Below are 23,638 nucleotides of genomic sequence, written 5' to 3' on the forward strand. Positions count from 1 at the left end.
TTTTTTTGTTTTTTTTTTTTTTTTGGAATGAGGCCATCTTTTTTCCTATTCTTTATTATTCATTTTTTAGTTTTCCCTAGCTGCCTTTTGATTTTTTGGCAGTTACGAGATATAACTGGATTTCAGGACAAGGTACAGACAGACTGGAATAATTTTTGTGTACATCAGAGTGAGAAAAAAACCTTTGTTTTCTGTTTCACTGTGGCATGCTCAAAGTCTTTCCTGTAGTGAGTGTACTTGACGTTATAGCTTGAGTCGCAATACTTCCACTTGCAGTAACCAACTAGAAATCTGTAAGAAATGGCTTGAAAGAGTTGCAAAGAAGGTGTTTAATTGTCCATCACTGGTTTTGAACCTTAGCATCATTTTTCTAGGTAGACCTTTGATGGAATGTGATACTAGAAAAATAAGTTATTATGAAGATCTCTGGAAATTGGAAGGGTTCATCCATTTCCCACAACTAGACGAAACGGGTCATTCAACTTGACAGAATGTGAACTTACAAAACTAAATATGAAAAGGGCAGTTTCAAACAGCTTATTCTTTTCTTACCTTTGTTTCTACATTGTACATGACTATTATAAAAATATAGAACCCTATGGATATATGTCCTGAAAATTTGAGAATGGAGCTTTGTGGTGACAGTTCTCTTACGTTGCTGTCTCTAATCTTTAGTTTTGTAAATGAGATTTTTTTTTTTTTAGTTGAATTTTGAACATCTGGTCAAGCAACAGTCTCCCACAAATGTGCTAATAAGTGGTTGTGTTCTTGTTTGTTGCCCCTGCTACTTCTTTTTTTTAAACTTATCAGTTTTTAATTTTTTTCTCTTTAAGACAGTTTGGTTTTTTTTCCTCTTTTCAAGTTGTAACCTTTCTTGGCCAAAAGAAAGCTACAGCAGATTTAAAAAGGTGTCTTTTACAGTGTATTTATTTTGACATAATTTCTTGAGACAGTTTACTGGATGATTTTTTTGTCTTCTGAATTCTGTTGTTTTCCTTCACAGCAGGAAAAGAACAAATACAGTTTACTGTTTTGTGTACTGTTTACTCCTAAACAATAGTTCAAACAATTTTACAACAATCTGTTGGGAACTAGCATTCTATTCTTTGATATGTGTTAAACACATCCTTTTGGTCGTCTGGTTTGGATGTTCTGTGTGAATGGTGATGAAATGTTATGCTTGTACAGCAAAAGGTTTTACTTGCAAGGTTAAGAAATTACAGCTCTTTTGTTTTTCCTTTGCAGTGATTTTTGGATGTTTCGTTATCTTGTTTTGGAACTTGTAATGCACATCTATTTTATGAGAAGCGTAATATTTTGAAAGCTTTCACATCTTCAGGCAGCAGTTGGATAGCGAATTTCAGGAGATCTTCCTTTTTTATATCTATTCTGTCAGTGGTTGTCAAGGTTAATTAGTTGTCAGTAGCAACAACAATGCTTATACCATATTAAATCAATTATAGAACAGTCAGTGCTTTGAGTTTTCACTGTTTTCCTTATGCTTAAATTTGTTCGTGAAAAAAACAGGAGGGGAAGTAAGCTGTATTGATTTTATAGTTTTTCCTGAACACTCATGCTTTTCCTTATTTCGTGGTTGAATAGTGGTATTTAGTGTTGGAGGTGAGGCGTTTAATGATACCAGTGCAGGTGGTCTAACTTCACTTTCCTGGTGTTCTAAGTATTTCCAGAGTATATACAGTAAATGAGAAGTCCACAATTGAAGAAGCAGATACCACTGCACTATTTTTTTAGCTGCCTTGTAGGCAAGCTTCTGTTGTCTTGTTGGCTTTGAATATGATAGATACTGAAAGCCTTAAATGTATGTACTCATGACTCTTACCTGCCCTTTCTGCCCCAGTTTCTTTGTTTTCTTACAAATAAAAAATAATCTTTTTCTCTTGAAATTACAGAAAGATGTGGTTATTCATGAAGGGGTACCTTCGTTCTGGTGTTCTGAAAGATTTTTTTCATTGGTAATAATAACAACACTGTTTCATCTAACTGAAGATTTTATTTTGATACCCTGCTGCATGGTGATAGACACTTGCCTTCCTGTTTATGCTGCTGTGCCTTTTCCTTTTATTTAAGGAAGGGGAGGATAATAATTCAAAATGCTATGTCAGCAAGAAGTTGACTTGACAGAGAACACATTGTGTGAAGAAAAGAATGTATCTTAACACAGCCTGGAAAATTGACTTTGTTTTTATTATATTCAAATAAGTATCATACATTCTGATTTTGCTAGAATTATACACTAGCTATTATGTTAGCCATTTGGGAAAGACTGTCATGCTTTTGTTAGCTGGAAGATGGAAAGGTGCTCTTCAGGTTTCATCTCTAAAAATATCATGAAGCACGCTAAATGGGATTTTACAGAAACTGAAGTTACTCTAAATCGATATTGTGGTAGGGTTTTTTTTTTTCCTATTTGTGTTGATAAGGCACGGTTTGCATGAGTCATGCCTCCGTTTGCAGAACATACCTTGCCAACAAAATGTGTCTTTTTCATTTTGAAAGTTTGGTGGTTTTTTTGGATGGATCAGCTTTGTGAACCAACTGGATACAGACATCTGAATGGCAGTTCTGATGTTAAGGAGTCTGTGTTTGTCATGGGGAGAATACTGTGTCATTGGCAGTGCTGATTCAGTTTTGCTTAAAGTGCTGTGGAACTGCATTCTGGAAAAGCTTTCTTGTCTTGGGATCCTCTAGGAGTTTTTAGTCTTTTTTTTTTTTCTTTTTTTCCTTTCAACTCTTTCCCATCTGTGCTTTGCATTCTGTATACAGTCTGCATAAGTTAATAGGGAAACTGTAAGGGAATGAGGCTGTTTAATTGGTACTGCTCTTAACATTACTGTTATTTAATTAAGGTTTTCTTCATTGCAAAAATACATTGATCAAATTTTTCATTACTGAAAGAAGGTATATTCTTTTTTTCTTCCATAAAAGTGACTCTTATTACTTTTTGCTCCAAAAGCCCTTATCAGATAACTTTAATCTTGAGGCATAGACTTCAGCAGATTAAATTCCTTTGTTTTTTTTATTTTAGCTTTTAACACTCCCTCCCCTGTAATAAATATTTGAGTTTCTGCTTGTTGTCATGTCACTTCTGTTTATTAATTTTGGAGCAAAAAGGTAAGAAGAAAAGTGCTAAGTGAGATGAATTGATAGGGGAGATTTCTCAGTTAAGGATGTACTGCTTTCAGATTAGTGTTCCTTTAGTGCATAGTAAGCTGGATCCATTTGTTTCTATTAGTACTGTTCTGCTTCTTTGAAAGCAGACTGAGAAGTACAGGGCAATGTACTCTATCTCTTACAACAAAAATACTTTGTTTTTTTAGGAAAACTTCTGTTTACAGGTAGCTTCCTGTCCCCTTATTAAAAAATGGACTCGTGTCTTTTTCTCCCAAGTCTAGTTGGTATGATAGGCTTCCTCCCTTTGAGACATGAGTTGATCTGCCCATAAGCACTCCACCTGAAGCTTCTGCTGTGTTTAGCTGCTTGCAGAGTTCCTTCTTTTAGGTTGCATGCTGTAATTCCTTTGGGAATATTCTGAAGTTTCACCAAATACGGTTACCAGCAACCAACTGATGTTTCTGTCATCATTCCAGTGTCCTATCAGTGGGGTTAATCAGTAGATCTGCATTATTGTATTGGTGTGTTGGGGGAAGTGTTTATAAGCTCTAAAAATAATTCCACTTACTTGTAGAACACCAGTGCAGATTTCCACAACAAAAGAAGAGTGTTCATCCAATGTGTGAGGCTGCAGAATTTGTCACTTACCACTACTGTACACGTATGACACATTGGTCTGGTCTTTTTGTACATTCTAGCTGTCATGCTAGGCTAGGAATGGCTTTAGTGATACATTGCAGCTAAAACTGCATGTGTGGAACACGAATTGTTTGACTGGTATGCATGTAGTATATTATAACAAGAGTACAGCAATTTTTCTTTGTGGGAGGGAGGTGAATTGGTATTGATGTGATAAAAGTCCAGTGGAAGAGTTGTGTTCATTGCTTACCTACCTGCTGCAGTATGTACCAACATAACAAATTGCCTTTTATTCTTCAGTATAGAGTAACTTTAGAGATTTTTCTGTGTGTGTGTTCTCTATCTTGGCTGCAAATTTTTCTCAAGTACTGATGTGTGGAAAGCGTGTACATTTCATCACCAGCATGGGGCCTCAGTAGAAGTTTTTACCAGTGTTGTCCAGGAGAGATTCTACATTGAGTGACTGAAGGTGGATTTGGTGTCACCCATACTAGGCAGATTTACCAATTAAAAGTTAAATAAATAAATAAATGACAATGTTCTCTATACAAGAATTTTAATTTGGATATAATATTTTGGCCTGAAATGACTATTTACTGTTTGTTTAGAAGTGCCTTTGACACATCAGCTCACATTTTTAAATTGAATTCCATGTTTACTAACTTACGAATGACAACATTTGTTACCTAATAATTTATGCTCGCTGTTGTTACTAAAATATGTTACACAAGCAAGTAATTTAGGGTGATGGTGCAAGTGCTATTTTTGTAATGTGAGTGTTCACGAAAAGAAAAAGTGTAGTAAGAAATCTGTAAGATACAAGCTCTCTCTTCAATGTATGTTGTATTTTTTTGTTTTCTTTAAATGGGCTAAACCTAAGATTTGTTTTTCAATACTTGAAATAAAGAGAAATCAAAGATTTCTTTTAAGACTTTAGATTTCTTTTAGAATTGAATTACATTAGGTATTTTTCAGGGTTTTGTGATTCTTTGATAAAATATATTTGGCTTGTAACTTACCTGCAGTGACAGGAGGCCTCTCAGAGGCTGCAGCATCTTTTCTTCTCTCCTGCTCCCAGCACTGCTTGGCATGGTATTGCATGACGTGGGAGAGCTTACACAGCCCTGTTCTAGCTTTTCAAAATTCAGATCAGTGCCAAGGCAGTCTCTGTCTTTTAAACAAATTTAAAGAAAACCAGCCAAAACAAAAATAAAGAGCTTAATTTGGGACTAGGGAGCATATTCTGTTCTGTGGTGAACATTAATCTGATATTTCCACTTCTTTGTTTGCATTTCTTTGTTTTAGGAGCAACAGAAGGTGATGAGCCTCCACATGCTTCATCATCTTTCTCCTCTTCTTCATCTTCTGGGAGCAGACAAAGACCTGAGATTGGATCTTTTCTTAGAAAAAAGAAGACTAGTGATATTTACTTTGTTACACTGGTGTGGGCCATTGTCATTGTCCAGATCTGGCTAAATTTCTGGATTGTGCAGCTGTTGCCGGTGCCTTTTGCAGGTAATAATCCAATTATTAGAAATGCATGTTAAATAATGACTTTGATAGCCTTGGGCTTTCTGTTAAATAAAATAGAAGGAAAGGCTTGTAGGCTTGTATGAATTGTGATTTAAAACTTTTTCAAGGCTTTTTGTTAAGACAAGATATGAATTGTAGCTTCAAATAGGAAGATTGATTTGTACTGTCACCATGTAGTGAACAACTGTGTAGGATTGCTTTGTCTCTTGTAGTTACCTGGAATAATTTAGTGCCATACCTTACATTGTAAAAATACTTCTGATTTAGAGTACTTTTGTTTTTCTTCTTCGTGATGTCTTTGGTTTTGCACCTATAGAGAAAAAATATTTTAGCTGTTATTCAGTAGTGAAGTACAGCTCATGTTAACTTAATTTCCATTAAAAATGGGTTGCTAGGCTCTGTGGACAAGTGACAAGATAAATTTGGTTCTAATTCTAGCTCTAAGGTTAATTAGCTTTGTTGCTTCACATCTACATGCATCTGTTCTCTTATATGTCAAGCAAAAATGGAGTAGTTATGGTAGCTATCTAAAGAGGTGGTTATAAAACTGAATGCCTTTTTTTTTTTTTTTTTAATACTCTTTAAGGGGAGTGAATAGGGAAGGCGGGAACTCTGGGAATATGCATGAGCTACTATGAATCTGAAGGCATTTCCTCCCACCCCCCTATTGTAAACAAAATGAGTTTCCTGATTTGCTTGGATTTTCTTTAAACTTCAGTTAAAACGCTAATTTTCAACATTTTGAAATCTATGTAACACTTATATGTAACTATTTTACTTTTTAGCAAGTGTGGTGGGTTGGCCCCAGCTAGTGTCCAGGCGCCCTCAAGTCAATCGCTGTTTTTCTGTCTTCTAGTGTGGGCTCATCCATGTGCTGCAGTCCCCTTGGGGAGGTGCCAGCTCAGGTGTCTCCTCATCCCTCGGCCACAGTCTCTTCAATAGGTGTATCTGCTCCAGCATGGGTCCTTCGCGGGCCATGGTCCCTCTGAGTGATGTGCCTGCTGTGCTGTGGAACATTTTTACTCCCCTGGCCTTTTTATTCCCTCTGTTTCTTCTTCCTCTCTATTCACCTGTTCTCTCTGTGTTCCTTCCTCTTCCCCCTCTCTAGTGTTTTCTGCCCTTTCTTAGGTATATTTTCACAGAGGCACCACACCTATGCCTGATGGGCTCAGCCTTGGCCTGTGGTGGGTCCATTGTGGAGCCACCTGGAACCAACTGTGTCTGGCACAAGGTAGCCCCTGGTTTCTCCCCATGGAGGCCACCCCAGCGGCCACCCTGCTACCAAAACCTTGCAATTTACATTCAATACACAAAGCCATTATAAACAAAGTCTAGTTGTGCATCTGGAAATTACGGCTGTGGGGCCATGTGTACAGGTTCAAGGAGCTGTGGGCACTGTGAGGCACGGTGATTGAGAGGCATGGTGCAGGGAACAGCTGCACGTTTGGTTGTGGTGCTGTAGCAGCAGCTGAAGGGTAAAGCGATGGTTAGATGTATGAACAGCTGAACGCAGCGTAAGAGCAGAGAGGGGGTTCATCTTTGTTTCATTCCAGCGTAGTTCCTACAGAAGAAACTGCCCAGCTTTGGTGTGTGGGCATCCTGGGAAATGGCGATGCCAGGTTGGATGTAGCTCATAAATAAATCATAAAACTGATAAAGGATTAGACAATAAATTTTAGACTTGCTAGAAGCAGAGTTGACATGGCTTAATTTATTGAAAAGTCAAGGAGTGACATAACCGCTGTTCAGAAATACATACTTGGCTGGGACAAAAAATGGATGCGATAGTTTTACAGTTAGGCAGACAACAATGAATGATTTTAAACTTGAGCCAGACAAATCTAAAAAGCGCACGTATAGAACTGAAATGGATGAATACTGCTGCTGCCAGCCATAAGGTCTAAAAAGGCTATCTGAAAAAATAAACTCATGTCAAAATATAAATCAATTTTGAGAATATTTGTGACTTGCCTTAGCAGTGACACGGCCGTTTAAGTGCTTTTTCTTGTGATGTAACTGATTATTACTAGATCACCACAAAAATACAGTGAAGAGGCAATATAATGATGAGGAGAACCACATTTTTAGAACAGTGGATCACATTAAGCATCGGATGGTGAATGATGATAACCTGGATTGTTAGAAGAGAGGTGGTAGTAAAAATAGGAGGGCTTATAAAGGAAGTTTCCTTGCAACTGTTCGAGTTTAAGGAGACTAATAACTAAGCATTTTTGAGATGCTAGGGAGAATGCTTCTATGTTTAGTAAAATAAAATAACCCTTCAAAGCCTTAAATAGAAAGGTGTTAAATTCATCATTGTGTTTACGAATATAAGGAACACGAAGCAGCATTTAGAGTATTAGAAATACCTTGGTACCGTTAACATATATTTTTTTTTTAATGCATTTGTACTTCAGTATAATGGGATGCTCTTTTAAATTGCTTAATGTAGAGAGGGTGGAAGAATTATAATTGCACCATCAAATGAAAAGGTGAAAAGATTACTTTTGAATTCAAAGGCTAAGCAATAAAGCTGGTTGTAGAACGCTTGTAGCCTTTTGTTCAGTAATGTGAGCCTGGGAATCATGGTATTGTCTCTTTTTAAGCGCTTTCATTCCTTGTTTGCTCTGTTACATCTCTCTTTTTTGCTTCTGTTTTTGTCTGTCTGCAGGTCATTTTCTGCTTCCTGGAAATGTGTGGAATCTCTTAATTATGCAGCCTTTCTCTTTTGCTCAGAACTTTCTAAAAACAGCCCTCCTTCAGCCTTTTCTCTCTTGCCTCTTTTTAATCTAACATAGTTACAGCTGTGTGGCTGTAGCACCTTCTGACATCACCTTTGCAATGAGCGTGCACTCAGTTGTTCTAGAACATACTATTTAAACACTTAATAGCAAAAGGTTAGAATGCCGTTTCAGGTATGTTGTTCACCTTGTAAAATGCAAGCTTGCCTTCTTTTGCTGAGCAGCAGTTTGTGTATTTGCCGTGAGTTGCATTTCATTATACAAAATTTCAACCTGTAATTCAGGTGCTGGCACTTGCACTGTGTTTTCTTCTTTTTTGTATGTTTGCCACGTGATCTTTAGTAGAAAGATTATTTTATTTAAGAGAACAGAGCCCGTATTGGCCACAAGGTGGTGCCAGAGGGCAAGTCAACCAAGTATCGGCAAATCCTTGAACGAGCTCTCTGAACCAGTACTTACACGAGTGGCTTTGCAGGTAACCGGGGCTTGTGGAACTTTGGTAAATGCCCTGTAGCTATTAAAAGTTAAACTTTTCGGCTATGTATGTCATTGTACACATCTCCAAGTAGAAGCATGAGGTGAATTTTTGAGGCTGAAGGAGTTACTGTACTGTTGATGTATAGCGGTAATTAATGGATCTAGTTTGGAGAGTAGTCCTTCATACAAAAAAATCCCAAAACACTTTATTAAAAATATGCTTGAATGTATTGATGGGGAGTTCAGTATCAAATGGTGCTATAAATATGATACAATTGGAGGCGTACAGGGAGCATTTTTGCAGAAAGTGATTTTACTGTGTTAAGTAGATTTTTTTTAACACAGACTGTAGTTTTTGGTCTACGTGTGACATTCGCTGTTACTGAATTCTGGTATAAAAAGGGAGCAACTAGGAGAATGAAGTGACTGTTGATAATAGGTTCACTTTGTTTACCTTTAGAACCACAGTTTTCAGGTTTTGGGGATGGAGCATAGTTTTGTTCAGAGGTTTGTGTGTAAGTAGTTCATGCCAGGACTGGGTTATGAGACCTTCTGGTCTGTTACTGCTACGTAAAAGTGTCTTTGTGACTGATACTTTTGCAACAGTACTCCATTTAAACCAGTTGTAATACAAATATTTGTTTATAATGTGATTTAATTAAGTCTTCTGTTAGTAAATTTGCTAGTGGCTTTGGAAGATTACTTGCTTTTCTTATTTTCAGTGATGAGAAGATAGATAATTGGTGTAACATTATGTTGAATAAAAAAAGAATATGGCAAGTAGTTCATGGCTGTTAAAGTTAGAGTCCAAAGAAAGTTTCATCTGTGTCATGTGGGTTTACTTTTACGTTCCTGATTGTGATGATTCACAAGTTTTGCGTGTGTACTCGGTAAGTCAGGGAGAGCAGTGCCATCACAGAACTGGAACAATAAGCCTTACGCAAGAAGTCTCTGGGCCTTATTTCATGGCAAGTAAATGGACATGAGCTTTTATTTCTGTAACTGTAATGCTGGATGTTTCTAGGGTTACTGAGAAGCTCTATTTTACAGTGGAAATAGGTTAAGACTGTTGGAGAAAAGCTGCTTGTGGTAGCAAAATTCTTCTTTTGGGGAAGAAGACTTGTAACTATTGTCTGGTTTTGAGGAGTGTTATGAATTTTTCTGAAACTTTGTGCGATTGTTTTCAACTCAGGATAATACACTGATCTCAAAACAATGTTTTTGATGTTTAAAAGCAAAATTAATCAGCAGTTGTGTTTCAGTTGTAGGTTTATGTGATCTGTGAAATTGCATGTGATCTGTTAGTTCTTAAAGGAAAGATAAGAGCTTGAACAGTATAGAAGGCCTAAAATTTAGGAATTGAAGCTGAAAATTTTATTTTATGCATAACATACTGTTAAGTTCTGAATGTGGTATTTTATGTGTAGTCGTGTGGCGTGGTGTATGTGTGAAGATGTTATAAATCCACTTTACTGGAATTGTGGAATGGCACCTGCTAATGCCAGGCCTTGCTCAAGTCTGTTAGCTGTGTGTTTGGGTAGTGCGGAGGCACCTTTCTTCTGCTGCCATCTAAATGCCCTGTGGATAAGCACAGCTGTAAAGTGAGTGAGGAGATTTGGAATTTTCAAGTGATTTTAGTACTAAAATGATGTCTAATGGGAAATAAAACTCAAGAATATTTTTTGTTCTTTTTCATAGGTCTTTCAGAATGGAATAGTTGCATAGTCTTGTGGAGCTCCTCTGAAATATCTCATAATTAATTCCCTTCTTGTGGTTACAGTTTGGGCACTTAAAAAACTTGTGGCTCATTTTGGAGTTTTGAACTTCATGGCAAACCGTTGCAACAGTTGGTGGCAGCTTGTTGAAAATTTTGTGAAGGAACGTCAGGAAGCTCTTGCTCCACGGCCCATCAGAGGGCTTGGAAGAGTCATGCTAAAGCTTGACAGTAAGGTATTTCTACTTTTTTCCTTAAGCAACCTGAAAGTTTTTTATTCTCTGTTCACTGTATGCTGAGACGCTTTAATTCTAAAATAAATGTCTGTCACTAATGGACCTGTCTCTCATGTAAGACTATATCTGTTTTATGGCGTATTTTAAACCATGTCTCTTCTGTCACTATTCACACTTAAGTACACGTTCAAACTTCGTTAAATGATTACATACAAAGCTTGACAGAAGTTGATTTTTAAATGTCGAGTTAGCTTTAGAAGATTCCTTATCTGAGTAAAGCAAACTTTTCATGGTTTACCATGATCGCAGAGATTTTGAAGTTAAACAATGAGCTTTAATCTGAAGGATGAGACATTCCGACTTCTGTTGTGAAAACTTAATATAAAAAGTAACCCATTTTATTCTGTAAGTAGGGCCTGAGCTAGTTTGAACGCATTTATTTATATTGTGTAGAAGTACAGTTGCTGAACACAGTGGAGTGATGGTACAGAAGGGAGGCTCCCTTCTGTAAGAGAAGAAATAATGTGGCATAAGGTACCTGGGAAGTGCCATAGAATGAGGCTTCTGTGCTCCCCTCCCTTCTCCACTCAAAATGCACCCACATTTGCATTGCAAATGGCGGAGTTGGAAAGCTCCACAAAGTTATGAAGGCTCCTCCATTCAGAATTGTAAGTTTTGACTTAAACTGATAGATTTTGTTTGTAATACCGATGCCAGTGTGTAAAAATGTGCTTTCTGTAACTGTTGTTGAAGTATTCTCTGATTTAGAAAAAGCTGTTACTTCAGAGTTTGTAGAACTGAAGAGCTGAACCTTGTAAGTACATTTGTCAGAGCATCTGTACTTTGGCAGAACTGTCTGCAGTTCATAGCTCTGAATTCCTGCAGGAAAAGGAAGAGCTGAAGCCCAGATCTAATGCGTAGATGGATTCAAAAGGTCAACAAAAGCATTAAAATGGCTGTAGGAAATAAGTAAGTATTTCAGAGTTCATTGGGGAAGTATTTGAAAGAGGAAAAGCCTTTCAGAATACAGCTATGAATGAGATAAAGGGGTTTTTTTCAAAGGTAGTGGAAAGTATTAGCACGTGAGGATCAAAGCTTACCTTATACAAAGCCTTTCATTAAAAGCTTTTGTAAGAAGACTCTCCAGACATAATATTGTATGTGTTACATTTCATGAGTTGTCATGTTTAGTATCCTTGTATGGCATAACTATATGATACAGTGTCCTTCTTAATTCCACTAAGTCTTTTCTCCTTAAAGAAGGTAGGGCTTTTGTTGTAATGTGCAGCAGAACTTCCTGCTTTTTGGCTTACATGTATCTGAGGTCAGTTTATATTGGTGGTGTTCTTGTCTAAGCAGAAGAACAGTGTTGGCAAAACTCATTTCTCCATCTCCTCCCCCACCCCCATTTTTTAGATGACAGTCATATTCTTCTGAGTATGTGCTCTGTATATTAAAGAAATTCTTGCTCTTCTAGCCATTACAAGAAGGACATTTGATACTCTGCATGATTCTCTTGTCCTTGTTTGTGCCTGTTCTAATTACAGTTCACCTGGCTTTATCATGGGTGACTGGAATTATATGTGGTCTTCCAATGTTTGTCACACTAATGCTTTCGTATCTTTTAAATTCTAGGGTATGCTTATTCCGTGTGTTCTAGAATCATGAATGCATCTTATCTCTGAGAATTTGGGAAGAAATGCCATAGATTATTGGCAGTTGTGATTTTTTTTTTTGTGGGGACAGGGAAAGGAGAGGAATGAAAATTACATCCTTGTAATTTTTTTTTAGGAAGGATGGAAGAGCTGTATTTAAGAGCTGTATGATTACCAAACATTTTGGCTTCAGTAGGCACTGTTGAAGAGCAAGTAAAAATATGCAAACACAAAATAGAAATTCATGGAGTATATTGTTACAGCTTACCTTTTTTGTGTGTGTGAGAAACCAAGAATGAGAGATCATTTCCTTTGCAATTAGATGTTTAATTTTTTAGTATTATCTGTAACTTTCTTTTCCTGGGAGCTGTAGCTGCCTAGTGATTTTTTTGGTTTTGCTTTCTGTATACGGAGTTAATTGCAGGCTGAATCTCAGCATCAGAATTCTTGGGGCTCTTGTCAATGGCTTCTTGTACTTAGCTGAGGTCTGTTTCACATAAATATCTAGTGGTACTACTTGGTCTTTCTAAAGTGGTATGCCTGATTAGGAAATAATTCCAGTTTTGAGTAAAAGGCAGTGAGGATGAGGAAGGCGTCTTAGAGTGGCATGTTGTCTTCTCCCAGATGAAGTGCAGGAGGCTAGTGTAGATGGTCGGGAAAAGGACCCATTATGAGAAATTATGGGAGAGTACTGCTTACGCATGCCAATCTCTGAGCTTTACTGATTATGTCTGTTTCTTAAATAAAAGTAAGAAAAGAACTGCTCTGCTTCTTTCCCACTGCTTGTCGACCTCTGGTTTCCTCTTGGAAATGCACACAGATTTGAACTGAAGAGAAGCTCTGGTCCAGAGGAAAGAAAGTAGGGCATTGCTTTTCATTTTCTTTATAAATACTAGGTCAAACTGTGCCTGTATGTGCAGGCCTGCTCTAAATATGGACTATGGAAATAAGATGTCCTTACTGTATTCCTTAGTCCTTGGTTGTGCATTGCCCTGTGGAGCCATCAGATGCAGCAGTTCAGGTGTGAGAGACTTCTTGGAGGAAAGATTAGGAGGTTTTCATCAAGTAATCTTAAAACTTAGTAGATAGGATATCATACATGTTTTTATCAAGTCAGGAACTAATAACTTTTTTTTTTGTTTAAAAGACAACTGTTGTCTTTAATATTGAGACTGTAGTTTTGTTTTTTATTGGAATTTGCGAGGGAGTTGAGCAGTATAGGCTGTTGCTCAACTGCATGCACTAGACTTATTAATTAGAATGTACTAGTATTTTGCCTGCATGCTTTCTGGTAGACTTCAGTGAGTCATGTAGTTGTTACGCTTTTTCTAGGTATAGCATACTGGAATTTTTTTATATGGAGGACAGTAATAAAGTGTTTGGACTTTTGGTAAAGTCAAGGTTTCATTCTTCTGGTACCAAATTTAGCAAGTGGTTAAACCAAGCACAGAAAACGAGCAGAATCTCTACTAGTGCATGTATTATTTTAGGAAATACTTCCTAAGATGTGTAAGATCTTATATAAATAGTTTTCCAATAAAATACTGCAAAAGTGACTGTGGGCTTAGTTTTTTTGGATAACTTGAAGATTAAAATTAAGCTGTAGCCTATTTTCAGATGTGTTTGTTTACATTTATAGAACTACTTAACATTGGTGTTGGTAAGATAATAGGCAGGTAAACTCTCCCAGATAGCATCTTAAATGTTAATAAAAAATTGCTGGTTTTTTGACGTATAATGTTATTTCCTAGTTACTGTATTTATGATCCAATGCCAGAAGGCTGAAATAACAGAAAAATACCAAAGACTTCCTTTCACATTCTGCTAAAATCTCAGGCTAAGAATAGAGCTCTAGTTTCTATTGCATTGGACTTACAAAGTGGAGAGGTAAGAGCCATGAGATCTCTGTTTGTTCCAAAACAAACCTAAACCCCTGTAGTGGGTTTTAATGTGCAGAAGTGAAGTTAGAGGCAAAAGTGTGTTGTTGAATCAGTAAACAACTTCACCTTTTTTGACTGATAAATTATCCCATAGGTGAAGAGGTGAAATAGAAACAAATTTTATAGTGTCAGTTGGAGGCTTTCGGAACTTTGCCGTCTTTACATTACTGTGATTCTTTCCACGAGTAGTAAAAGCGGATGCTTTGTGACGTATTTTATTTTCACGTTTCCTGATGTTCATGTTTCTTCATAAACCTGTTTCTTGTTTCTGATTCAACTTAATTAACAGTCTGAGATTTATTTTTTTTTTTATTTGAATTGTTCTTAGATGTTTTCATTGAACTATTATTTTCTGGCAACTGGTGAAAACACTAGATTTACTTGAGCATTCAGTGATGAAGTTTTCCGGGAGAAGCAAACTTCACTTACTTGATTTAATCTCTTAACACAGAGGAATAACATTGAAGCTTTTGACTGTTGTGATTATGCTGCTAACTGATTACTAATGGCTAGAATTAAGAGTATAGTCCTACATCAGCTAGGTCCTAAAATGGGTGTACTTGAGCAGCATGGGTGAGAATTAGCAAGGAAAAATAACTGTAGCACAAAAAGAGAAATTGACAGTTGAGAAGTGGAGAGCCTTCTGCACAAACAATAAAATTATATGAAATCTGTACATTTATTTGATCAACAATTTGCTGTTGTGTGTATATCAGATTTAATTAATTATATTTGATATTGTGCCATTGAATATCAATGTTGTAATATGAATGTGGTACTAAAAACCATACAAAATTTGTTTAACAGTAGTTGACATGATAGGAATGTTTTGAAATACATAGGAAACTGCCTGAATGGGACTATTAGTGCAATAAACAAGTATCTCATGTTAAGTTTTCATGTTTCAGTAAAGTGCCCTTCTCAGAGTACTTCTACAAATCCTGCTCTGAAATGTTAGCTCTTGGTATAATTAAAGTGGAATTGCCCAGATCATGCTGATAGCTCTGTTAATATGATTAAAATTGTTCTTATTTGTTACATCCCTCTTTGTTTCAAAAAGTGCATGTTAATAGTAAAATCTAGATTCTTGCATTAGAAGTTGTGATCTTTTCTTCCTATTGCAATTTACCCTTGTGTCTGGAACAAATTCATTTTCATTCTGTGGATGACTTTGCCTGCCTCTCATTGTTGGTTGTTTTTTTTTTTTCCCCTATTACTGCATTTTCCAATAATTTTCCACTGTGTTCTTGTCTTTTTTTCCCTTTTCTTCCCTCTCCCCCTGCCACTGACAAGCTGTGGCACTGGCTTAATAAGAAGGTAAATAAACAGAAAAATTGTGATTCCAACTAATGGATTCTGTGGTTTTGGGGAGCGGTGGGGTTTTTTTGGTGTGCTGCTTTTTTTTTTTTTTTTTTCAGCATGAACACTCCTTAACATGCCTTGCTTAATTTTTTTTTCTCTCCCAAGTGTTTCTTTTCCAGCTCTTGATATAAGCTACTGAAGGTCATAAATAATGCCTGATCTCTTGTCTTCTACCGAAATGAATGCACATAGTTAAATGTTTTGTACAGCAGGATATTGGATTAGCCTTTCAAGTGGTAGTTTCATTTAGCGACACTTCCATTTAACAACAGTTGATTTCTACCTGGTCTCCACTTGTATGCATAACAAACCCAGTTTTTTCCCAGACTAGAGAGCTGTTCTCTGCTCAGAGAAAACATCAGTTAACTACATTAACATGGGAGTGGTGAGGGTGAAGCACAGTTGTGAAACTATGAATGTAAGTGCTTGCAAATAGTGCATTGACTGGCTTCAGTCGGTGCTGTGAATCTTTTGCTTCTGAAGTGTCAAACTGGCCTGTGTACTTTGTGGTATTTAGTGTAGCAGGAGTGAAATGAGAATATGTGTGGTCTCAGAGCTGCTGAACCTAATGACAGTCTTCAGGGAAGAAAAAATAATTATAAAAGCAGTTGGTATAGCTAAAACGTGGTGGTTTTTTTTCTTCTTTTGTGTAGCTTTTAAAAGCATGTGATATCTTTTATAAGACATGTACTCAGTTCCCATGGTTCATCCTAGTCAACTAGAGCTAACTATTGTTCTTTGGGGGATTGTCATCCCAAGAGAAGTTAAAACTGATTCAGTCCATGTTTGGCCTCATGTGCAACTGAAATCTGGACATCATCTCAATGCAGTGATACCTCTCTGGGACTTGGGCAGTGTCATTGCTTCAAACAAGTGCAGAGCTGGAGAGGGATGTCTGAAGTGTATGTATATGTGCAGGACCTCAGAATTTTAAAGGTGAAAATCTTACATGTGATAAAATATATGAAAACTAAGTAGCTAAATGAGAGACAATCAGATACCATATTTGCAAATAGGTTATGCTTCCAGCAGTAACTTTTATCCTCACTTACCACTTCAGTATTAGTGGGAGAGTCAGGGTGGTTACTGTGGTTTTATAAACAACAACTCATCCTTTCCATTTGGTAGCTAGCACAATAGAAACCATAGATCTTGTTTGACTTGCATGTTGTGAAAGACACCTGAAATCCTGTAGTTAGAAACAAGTGGAACAGAGTAGAGCATGGAGGCACTGACACAACTCTGCAAAAGGTTCTTGAAAACAATGAAATGGGGCTGCAGAGCTGTGGGTGTAAGATGGGGAATAACGCTGGACACCTGTGGTGTCCAGGCTGAGCAGCTATAATGAATTTAGAAAGTCTGATCTTCAGTATTTAATCAGTGAACTCAGGGTTATATGATGGGGGGGCTCTCTGTTTCTGAACAAGAGGGTAGAGTTGCTTCCTTCATGATTCAGCTGTAACTGTACACTAAGAGGGCAATTTTAAACGTTCTTTTGCCCTTGAATATAGTTTGGTTGATTTTAAATTACATTTTTATTTTCTGACTTTGAAATGTTTGTGTTACGTGAGTGACTTACAATTAGTAAATATGTACAACCATAACCCTTCATAATTTTTTTTTAATTGGGTATTGGTTTGTTAGCACAGTTTGGATGAAGAGCTGAGTTCAGTGAGCCGCAGGTGAAAGTTTAGGCTCAGCTACTCCTTTTTCTGGCTCTGAGTTTGTCATTTGCTTGTTTGAAAATTCATGTATGTAGGTCGATTTTTTTTTTTTATTTTTTTTTTCCTTAATATTGATAGGTTGCAAAAATACTTTCTCTGTGATTGATTTGAACTCTGTAAGTCTAGATTTTATTTTTAGTATAGAGATTTGCATTATTGGGCAAAACTTATGGATATAGTTTCTTAACAGAGTTTTTTTAGATCCTAGGAGCTATTTTTGAAAACTACTGTTTAGCTTTACAGTGTCATAGGAGATCCTGAAAGTCCCGTAGTGTGAGCAAGTAGTAATAATATTATAATCCAGATGGGAAGGGGAAGGAAACAAAAAGAAGGCAAAAAAATACTGTGCAAACTGTATCAGGTTCTTGGAGTTTTGTTTTGTTGATTTGTGGTGATTTTTCTAAAAATAATTACGTTTGGAAAAAAAAATCATACTCTACAAGAGGCAAAGAAAGTAGGAGTTTTGTAATACAGAACACTGGATGCAGTTAAAAGGTTGATTTCTTTGCACCTTTCTCCTTTTTGTGTGTCTTTGAAGGGAAGTACTTGGTGGATTATCAGATATTTATCTTTGTGTTCTCCCAAGAAACTAAAAATATGCCATCTAGAGGCGGCATAGTTTGAAATGATGGTTGGTTATGGCTGATAGTGATAAACTTTTTTCATTTTTGGGTTGGTTTGTTGTTGTTTTTTCTGTTCTAAGAGCTTCTGTCAAGGAGCTGCTTGCAAGTCTCTGGTTTTTGTTGGGTTTTTGTTGTTGTTTTGGGGTTTGGTAGTTTACCTGTGAAGTTTTTGGTGGTTTGGTGTTTGGTTTTTTTGGCAAACAATAGTATATAATTACATAGTTTAACACTGTATATGTAGCCTAAAGAATAGAATAAGTTTGGTTGAACTAGCATGACTTGTTCTTTATAACATTGTCTATGGCAGGAGTCCTTAGAAAGAGTTGCTGAATTCTGCTGTTGCTATTGGAGGAACAGTGGTTGTGAGTAGGCTTGAGACCTCATATAGACCATTCTGTAGCTTTTCTAACTTAACTATTCATCTGACTCATTTTAACGTAACCCTGAGATGTGTCCTGATTGCAGGTTTCCCCTTATTCTCAATCAGATGGTATTAATAAGATGATATCCTCAAATATTAACTGAACTAAAAGGAGATATCAAGTCTAAGAAATGTCTTGGAAAAAAATCCTGATAGACAGTGAAGTTGTTTAAAGAAAAAAAAATAGTCCTTTTTGGTAATTTCATGTAGATTTAATTGAAAATGAAGTAGATGTCCAGGTATGCTTCACTGTGTGGGTAAAGCAGTAAATAAAACATAGTAGAAAAACTAGTATTCTGATGGCTATGCAGTGTGAAGCATGAAAATATGAATTCATAGATGATGTATCATTCTGCGTAACATGGAGAACCTGACTAGATAGTAGGTTTCTAGATTGTTAAGCGTGAACTATAGTTCTCTTACAGTTCAGTGTAATACAGTTTGTATCATCATCCAAAGTTGAAAGCAGAGAGTACTTGCAAATTATTGAGAAGCATTTGAACAGAATGCAACTTACCTTAAAAACTTTTTTACAGTGAGATAAATTAAAAAAAAAATAAAGCTGATACCTTCGCCTTCAAAACTTTGGCAATTGAGGATATTTTTTTGGTGGACAGTATTACAAATCAGTAACATTTCAGTTTGGTTTCAGAAGTGTGACCTTCTGTAGCTTAGGAGCCTGGCTTTCCTTTTACCTTTGTGTAATTTTGGATGTTGTGACAGCATTGGCTTCCTGCTGTTGACTAACCATTAGATTAGAAGCTTGGAACTGAATTTCATGATCCCTGGCTAATGACTAGTGTTTAGTTAGTACATGTTTGTCTTTGTGTGCATGCCCATGGTTTACAGGAAGGATGTAAAGGGAGGTCTGACAGGGTTGGGGGTAAGAACAAAGTCTGGACCTGATGCAGTGGTAAGTACGAGCACACAGGGATTTAACAGTCTAGCTTACCTGCAGCAACATAGCACCTCTGCATTATTTAGCGTGAGTGCGCAAAGGTGAGTGCTTCTTAAGGAAGTATTGTGGGTGAATGTAGAGGAGGGATGGGAGGTTTAATAGAAAGCAAATTAAAGGCAAAGGAGTAAATATATCCCTAAATGAGTGTTGGGCATCTGCTTTTGCTTCTACAATACTCAATCCAATTCAGTCTTCTCCTGTGATGTCTGTACCAGTTGTATATCTTGAATTTCCTTAAGACTATGGTGAGACATGTAATTGCAGTACCTGTAGGCATATCAGAGCTGGCTTTCATCTAGCTTGCTTGGGCTGCCTGCCCAAGTAAATAAACACAGGGTGGGCTTGCATGGCTGAGGCTGCTGCCTGTACTGTACATCAGTGCTACCATTACTAACTAGATTAAAGGTAGTTTAGGCTTTACATGTGCTGCAGCTGCACTTCAGTGGCTGTGTAGGTGTACTCCAACCCACAGTAAAGAGTGTCAAGGAAAGATCAGCTGTTTGTCACGTTCCAGTTCAGAGAGAGTCCTCCACTATTTGCTACCATGGTGAAACATCTAAAGCTTCCAGCTTCAGCTGTACTGAGATTTTATCTATTGGTTACCACTTACACAATCATTGAGGCTAGTGTTTTTTGAAATCTCTTCCCAGTACCTCCAATTTCTTGGATTCAGTGAGTCTGATTAAGGTACTATGTGTAAGACTAGCCAGTGGATTTCTTTCATCTCTAACTTAGAAAGTAAACAGCAAATAGTTTGAACCTAGTTAATTAAGAAATAACAAGGGCAGCTTTAATTTTCAATAGCCTCATTTTGAAGCCCATGCTAGAAAATTTCCACCCCCTGGCTGTCAGTTTTTCAGTGATACTTTTGTGTTCTGTCTTTTAAAACAGGGAATTTTTTTCTATCACATAATCCATAGATGTATTCGCTTGGAAGGGCACAGCAAATTCTGTTTTCGGTCTAATTTCCAAAGAGGTAGCAGCCCTATGTAGGGTCTACTAGAGTTTTTCAGAAAGCGTACAGGACTGCTGCAGGAAGGTACCTTCCCTCTAGCACTGGCGAGGCAATATCTGATGGCTGAATTATTACAGTAATGCTGAAAAATGTTAAAAAATATCTAACCCAGAAGATTTTGCAGTTTTCTTCAGGTTCTCGGAATTCATTTCTGCAGGTCATAATATAGTGCAGATTTTGTTACAAAAAATTGCTGGCTCAACACCTTGTTTCTTGTAAAAGGATTTTGCTTTTTTTCCATTTTTTTCTTTATAATTTTAAACAACAGTTCTCAGATGCTGAATATAATCCTTGTGTTAATTTAGGTAACGTGAAGTTTAAAAATAATTGCTTCATGCACTTAACTGTTCAGATTCTTCAGGATGAGCATAAAAAAAATAAAAATCCTTACTTTTGGTTCAGATAGGAGGTGTTACTTCCATGTTAACCAATTCAGTCATCACAGAGCAGTCTGTGGGAGTGAGTTGTTCCAGGGCCCTCTTCATGTGTAGGGATGGGATAAATAATGAAGAAAGAACTAATGTAAACCGTCAGCAAGCATATTAGTAGTTCTGTAAAATCTTTTAACTGAGAAGTTACCAGCTTAATTGCTGAATATATACCTTGTTACTCACTTGGAAATACTTTCATCTACTGTACATTGGCTTTGACCTCAGTCCTCTTAAAGCAAAAGTTTTACAGCTGCCCTGCTGCTGCTGCTTTTTCCTGCAGTAGTGCTAAATGGAGTAGAAATAGCCTTTGTATTTGAACCATAGAAGCTAGGAAAATTTATTTGGTCATACTTGCATGGGCTTTCACAGCTTTTTATGTAAACAGTCAGTTTTGTGTATGAGATGAAGCTCAGCTTGCTGTGTTCTAGAGCACTGCATAGTCATGTTGCAGAGCAGTTTTATTGTTTTAAATGGTGTTATCAGAATTTCTCTCATCTTAAGTGCTGTCACTCTTTGTGGACATGTATAGAATGGGTCTTTCCATAAACTGACAGAGGAACGTACACACCTCTTTCCTCTATCAGTAGGTTTAGCTGATGCATGTGTAATACTGAGCATCCTTTTGAGATTGAAAGTGGATAGAAATAGTCACTGCTGAATAATTGGCCTGATGTTCAATCATGTAGAAAACCTCCCGTCCCATTTCAGTTCAGAAGGTGACGAACAGCTTTAAAAGTTTGGTTACTTGCAGAAATACCTCATTTGCTGTTTAGATGGCCAGTAGCTGTTCAGGGTTCAAAGTCATGGTTGTGCATTACAGTGTACTTTCATGGCTTCCAAGGCCTGTGCAGATAGTATCTGTAAGTTTCCAAGTTGCTGAAGGACAAGAAACAAAGGCAAATTTCTAGGTTCATAGCTGACATGAATGCTAGCTTCTTTAGTTCTAGTACGTAAATGTTGAATTATTGCTTGCTTTGCAAAGAGCTTGCTGTGTCTTGTGGTAATATGTAAGTGGTGTTTGCAAAATCACATGTCATACCATGATCTTAATCATGCTAACATTGCTTGTTAATTGTTCATCTCCAAGCTTGGGCATAAATGCTGTTTGATTAGAGCCTGGTTTTGCACTGTGACTGTAAATAAACAGAACAATACTGTCATGTAACATTGCTTTCATTAAAGGTTGATTTATATGCTACCATTTGTCTTTTTTCTTTTTTTCTGCACAGATGATCGTGTGGTTGGAGAAAATGCTAGATAAAATAATCAGCATTTTCATAATATTTTTGCTAGTGATAGGAACCCTTCTGCTAGCCCTGCTCCTTACTGCAAAGGTACAGTGCACTAAGGAATATAATAACAGAGCTTATTTTAAATGCTGAATGAAAGTTACTGATATTTATGCAAAATTGTGTAGCTTAAAGAATTATCTTAAAAATGTAGCAACTAAAATGTTTTGTAGTTGAACTTGTTACCATTCTAAGACTTCTTATATGTAAAAATCTATGTGATTATGTTTGTCTTTATATGTTTATTTACATATATGACAACACTAATGCATAGGCACTTGGAAAAATGGAGTTTATTCTAGTGAAAGAATTACTAGCTTATATAATACAGGAGCAGATCTGTTTTGCATTCTGTTACACTTTTCTTGTCAACATCAGATCCGCTTAGATTTTTTTTTTTTTTTTTACAATTTACCTTGCATCAGAAACATTTGCAAAATGCGTAAGGTGTGTTTATCGATTTGTTTGTGTAATTGCCTGTAATAACCTTATGGTATTCTGTTCCGAGTTTAAATGTGCTGAGATACATGATCAGATGTTCTCTGAAATTGAGTTTTGGTTTGTTAGGATTTTTTTTTGCTCACCAGAAGAGGTCACTGGTGTACTTTTTTGTTTGGTGTTTTTTTTTTTTTTTTTTTAATAGCGTGTGTTCATACTTTAAAAGAGTCAGCGGAGATTGAATGTTTGACTTGAATACAGCTATGGAACAAAAATCAATGGGTTCTGATGTCAATCTTCCCCCCCCGCCCCCCCCGATGTAGGCTTATATAATGTATAATGTCGAGTACTTAAAATTGAAAACCTTTAAGAGTTGTGCAAACATTCCTGCCTAAAGCTTCCTTATGTTCATAAAAGGAACATTAAGATATTTATTAAAACTATCTTTTATCACTCTTATCAAAGAATTAATTGCTGAGGCACTTTATAGTGTGGTTAGTCATGTTAGAGCTGCGCATTCATTAATTTTTACACTTATTTGATCCATGGCTTAAAGTATATCTGAAACTGTGCTCTGTATTTTAGTACTTTCCCTGACATCACTATTTTTTTTGCCACTGATGAGATAAGCTTTAAATTTCTGTTTGCTATTACTAGTCACAGAGTGTGTGACCAAAATTGTCAGAACAGACTGATGATTATTGTATTGACTGCTTTTTTTGGTTAATGGCACTTCATTCTTCATAATGGGTTGTCTGCATTGGAAGAGTTATTCTTTGAATGTACAAACTGGTCCTCCCCCCACCCCCCCAAAAAAAAAGTAGCCTCTCAATGTTGGAACAGTTCTAGTTTACATTACATAACATTTTCCCTCTCTATATTTAATTTAGGTACATCAAGAGAGTGTTCACATGATTCAAGTCACAAGCAGCTTGATCAATGAGACAGTAGCCAGTCATCCAGAATGGGCAAAGTAAGAATGCTGAAGTTAAGCAAATAGTATAGGGTGGATGAGCAAGCTTCCAGGTGCTCTTATGCATAGCTTTTTAATTTAAAAAAATCCCCTAGGTGAGCGGAAATGGCAGTGACTGTTGCAGGCAGATGTAAAAGCTAAACTCCTAGGCAGCAGTAGGGTTTATGCATTACTCTGGAGGACTGTCAGTGTGGTATCTCATTTGAGGACTCGGACTTTGTTGGAGAAGGACAGCTGTATAAACTTACGTAGTTACAGTTTTGGAGAAAAAACTTGTATAGTGCAGAGAATAAAGAGGTCAATATTCTTTTCCCTTTTAGCTGCAAAAGAAAAGTAA

The 23,638-nt window shown here is 36.8% G+C and overlaps 1 protein-coding gene across 3 annotated transcripts in view; it reads left to right on the top strand.

Annotated features, from left to right (window-relative positions):
- TMEM245 (transmembrane protein 245) overlaps nt 1-23,638 on the top strand; it is an 87,285-nt gene that overhangs the window by 13,710 nt on the left and 49,937 nt on the right. For 2 of the 3 annotated variants that reach the window (XR_008820681.1, XM_056331101.1), the window contains exons 5-9: nt 5,077-5,286; nt 10,303-10,472; nt 15,361-15,384; nt 21,831-21,935; nt 23,219-23,301. Coding sequence is in view for 2 of the 3 variants with exons in the window: in XM_056331101.1 (XP_056187076.1) it covers nt 5,077-5,286; nt 10,303-10,472; nt 15,361-15,384; nt 21,831-21,935; nt 23,219-23,301 (592 nt within the window). In the remaining variant the exon portion in view is untranslated. The remainder of the gene's footprint in view (nt 1-5,076; nt 5,287-10,302; nt 10,473-15,360; nt 15,385-21,830; nt 21,936-23,218; nt 23,302-23,638) is intronic. The other variant, XM_056331102.1, reaches the window with a different exon arrangement.

The sequence above is a fragment of the Falco biarmicus genome, chromosome 3 (assembly GCF_023638135.1).
Source record: "Falco biarmicus isolate bFalBia1 chromosome 3, bFalBia1.pri, whole genome shotgun sequence".
Lineage (NCBI taxonomy): Eukaryota > Metazoa > Chordata > Aves > Falconiformes > Falconidae > Falco > Falco biarmicus.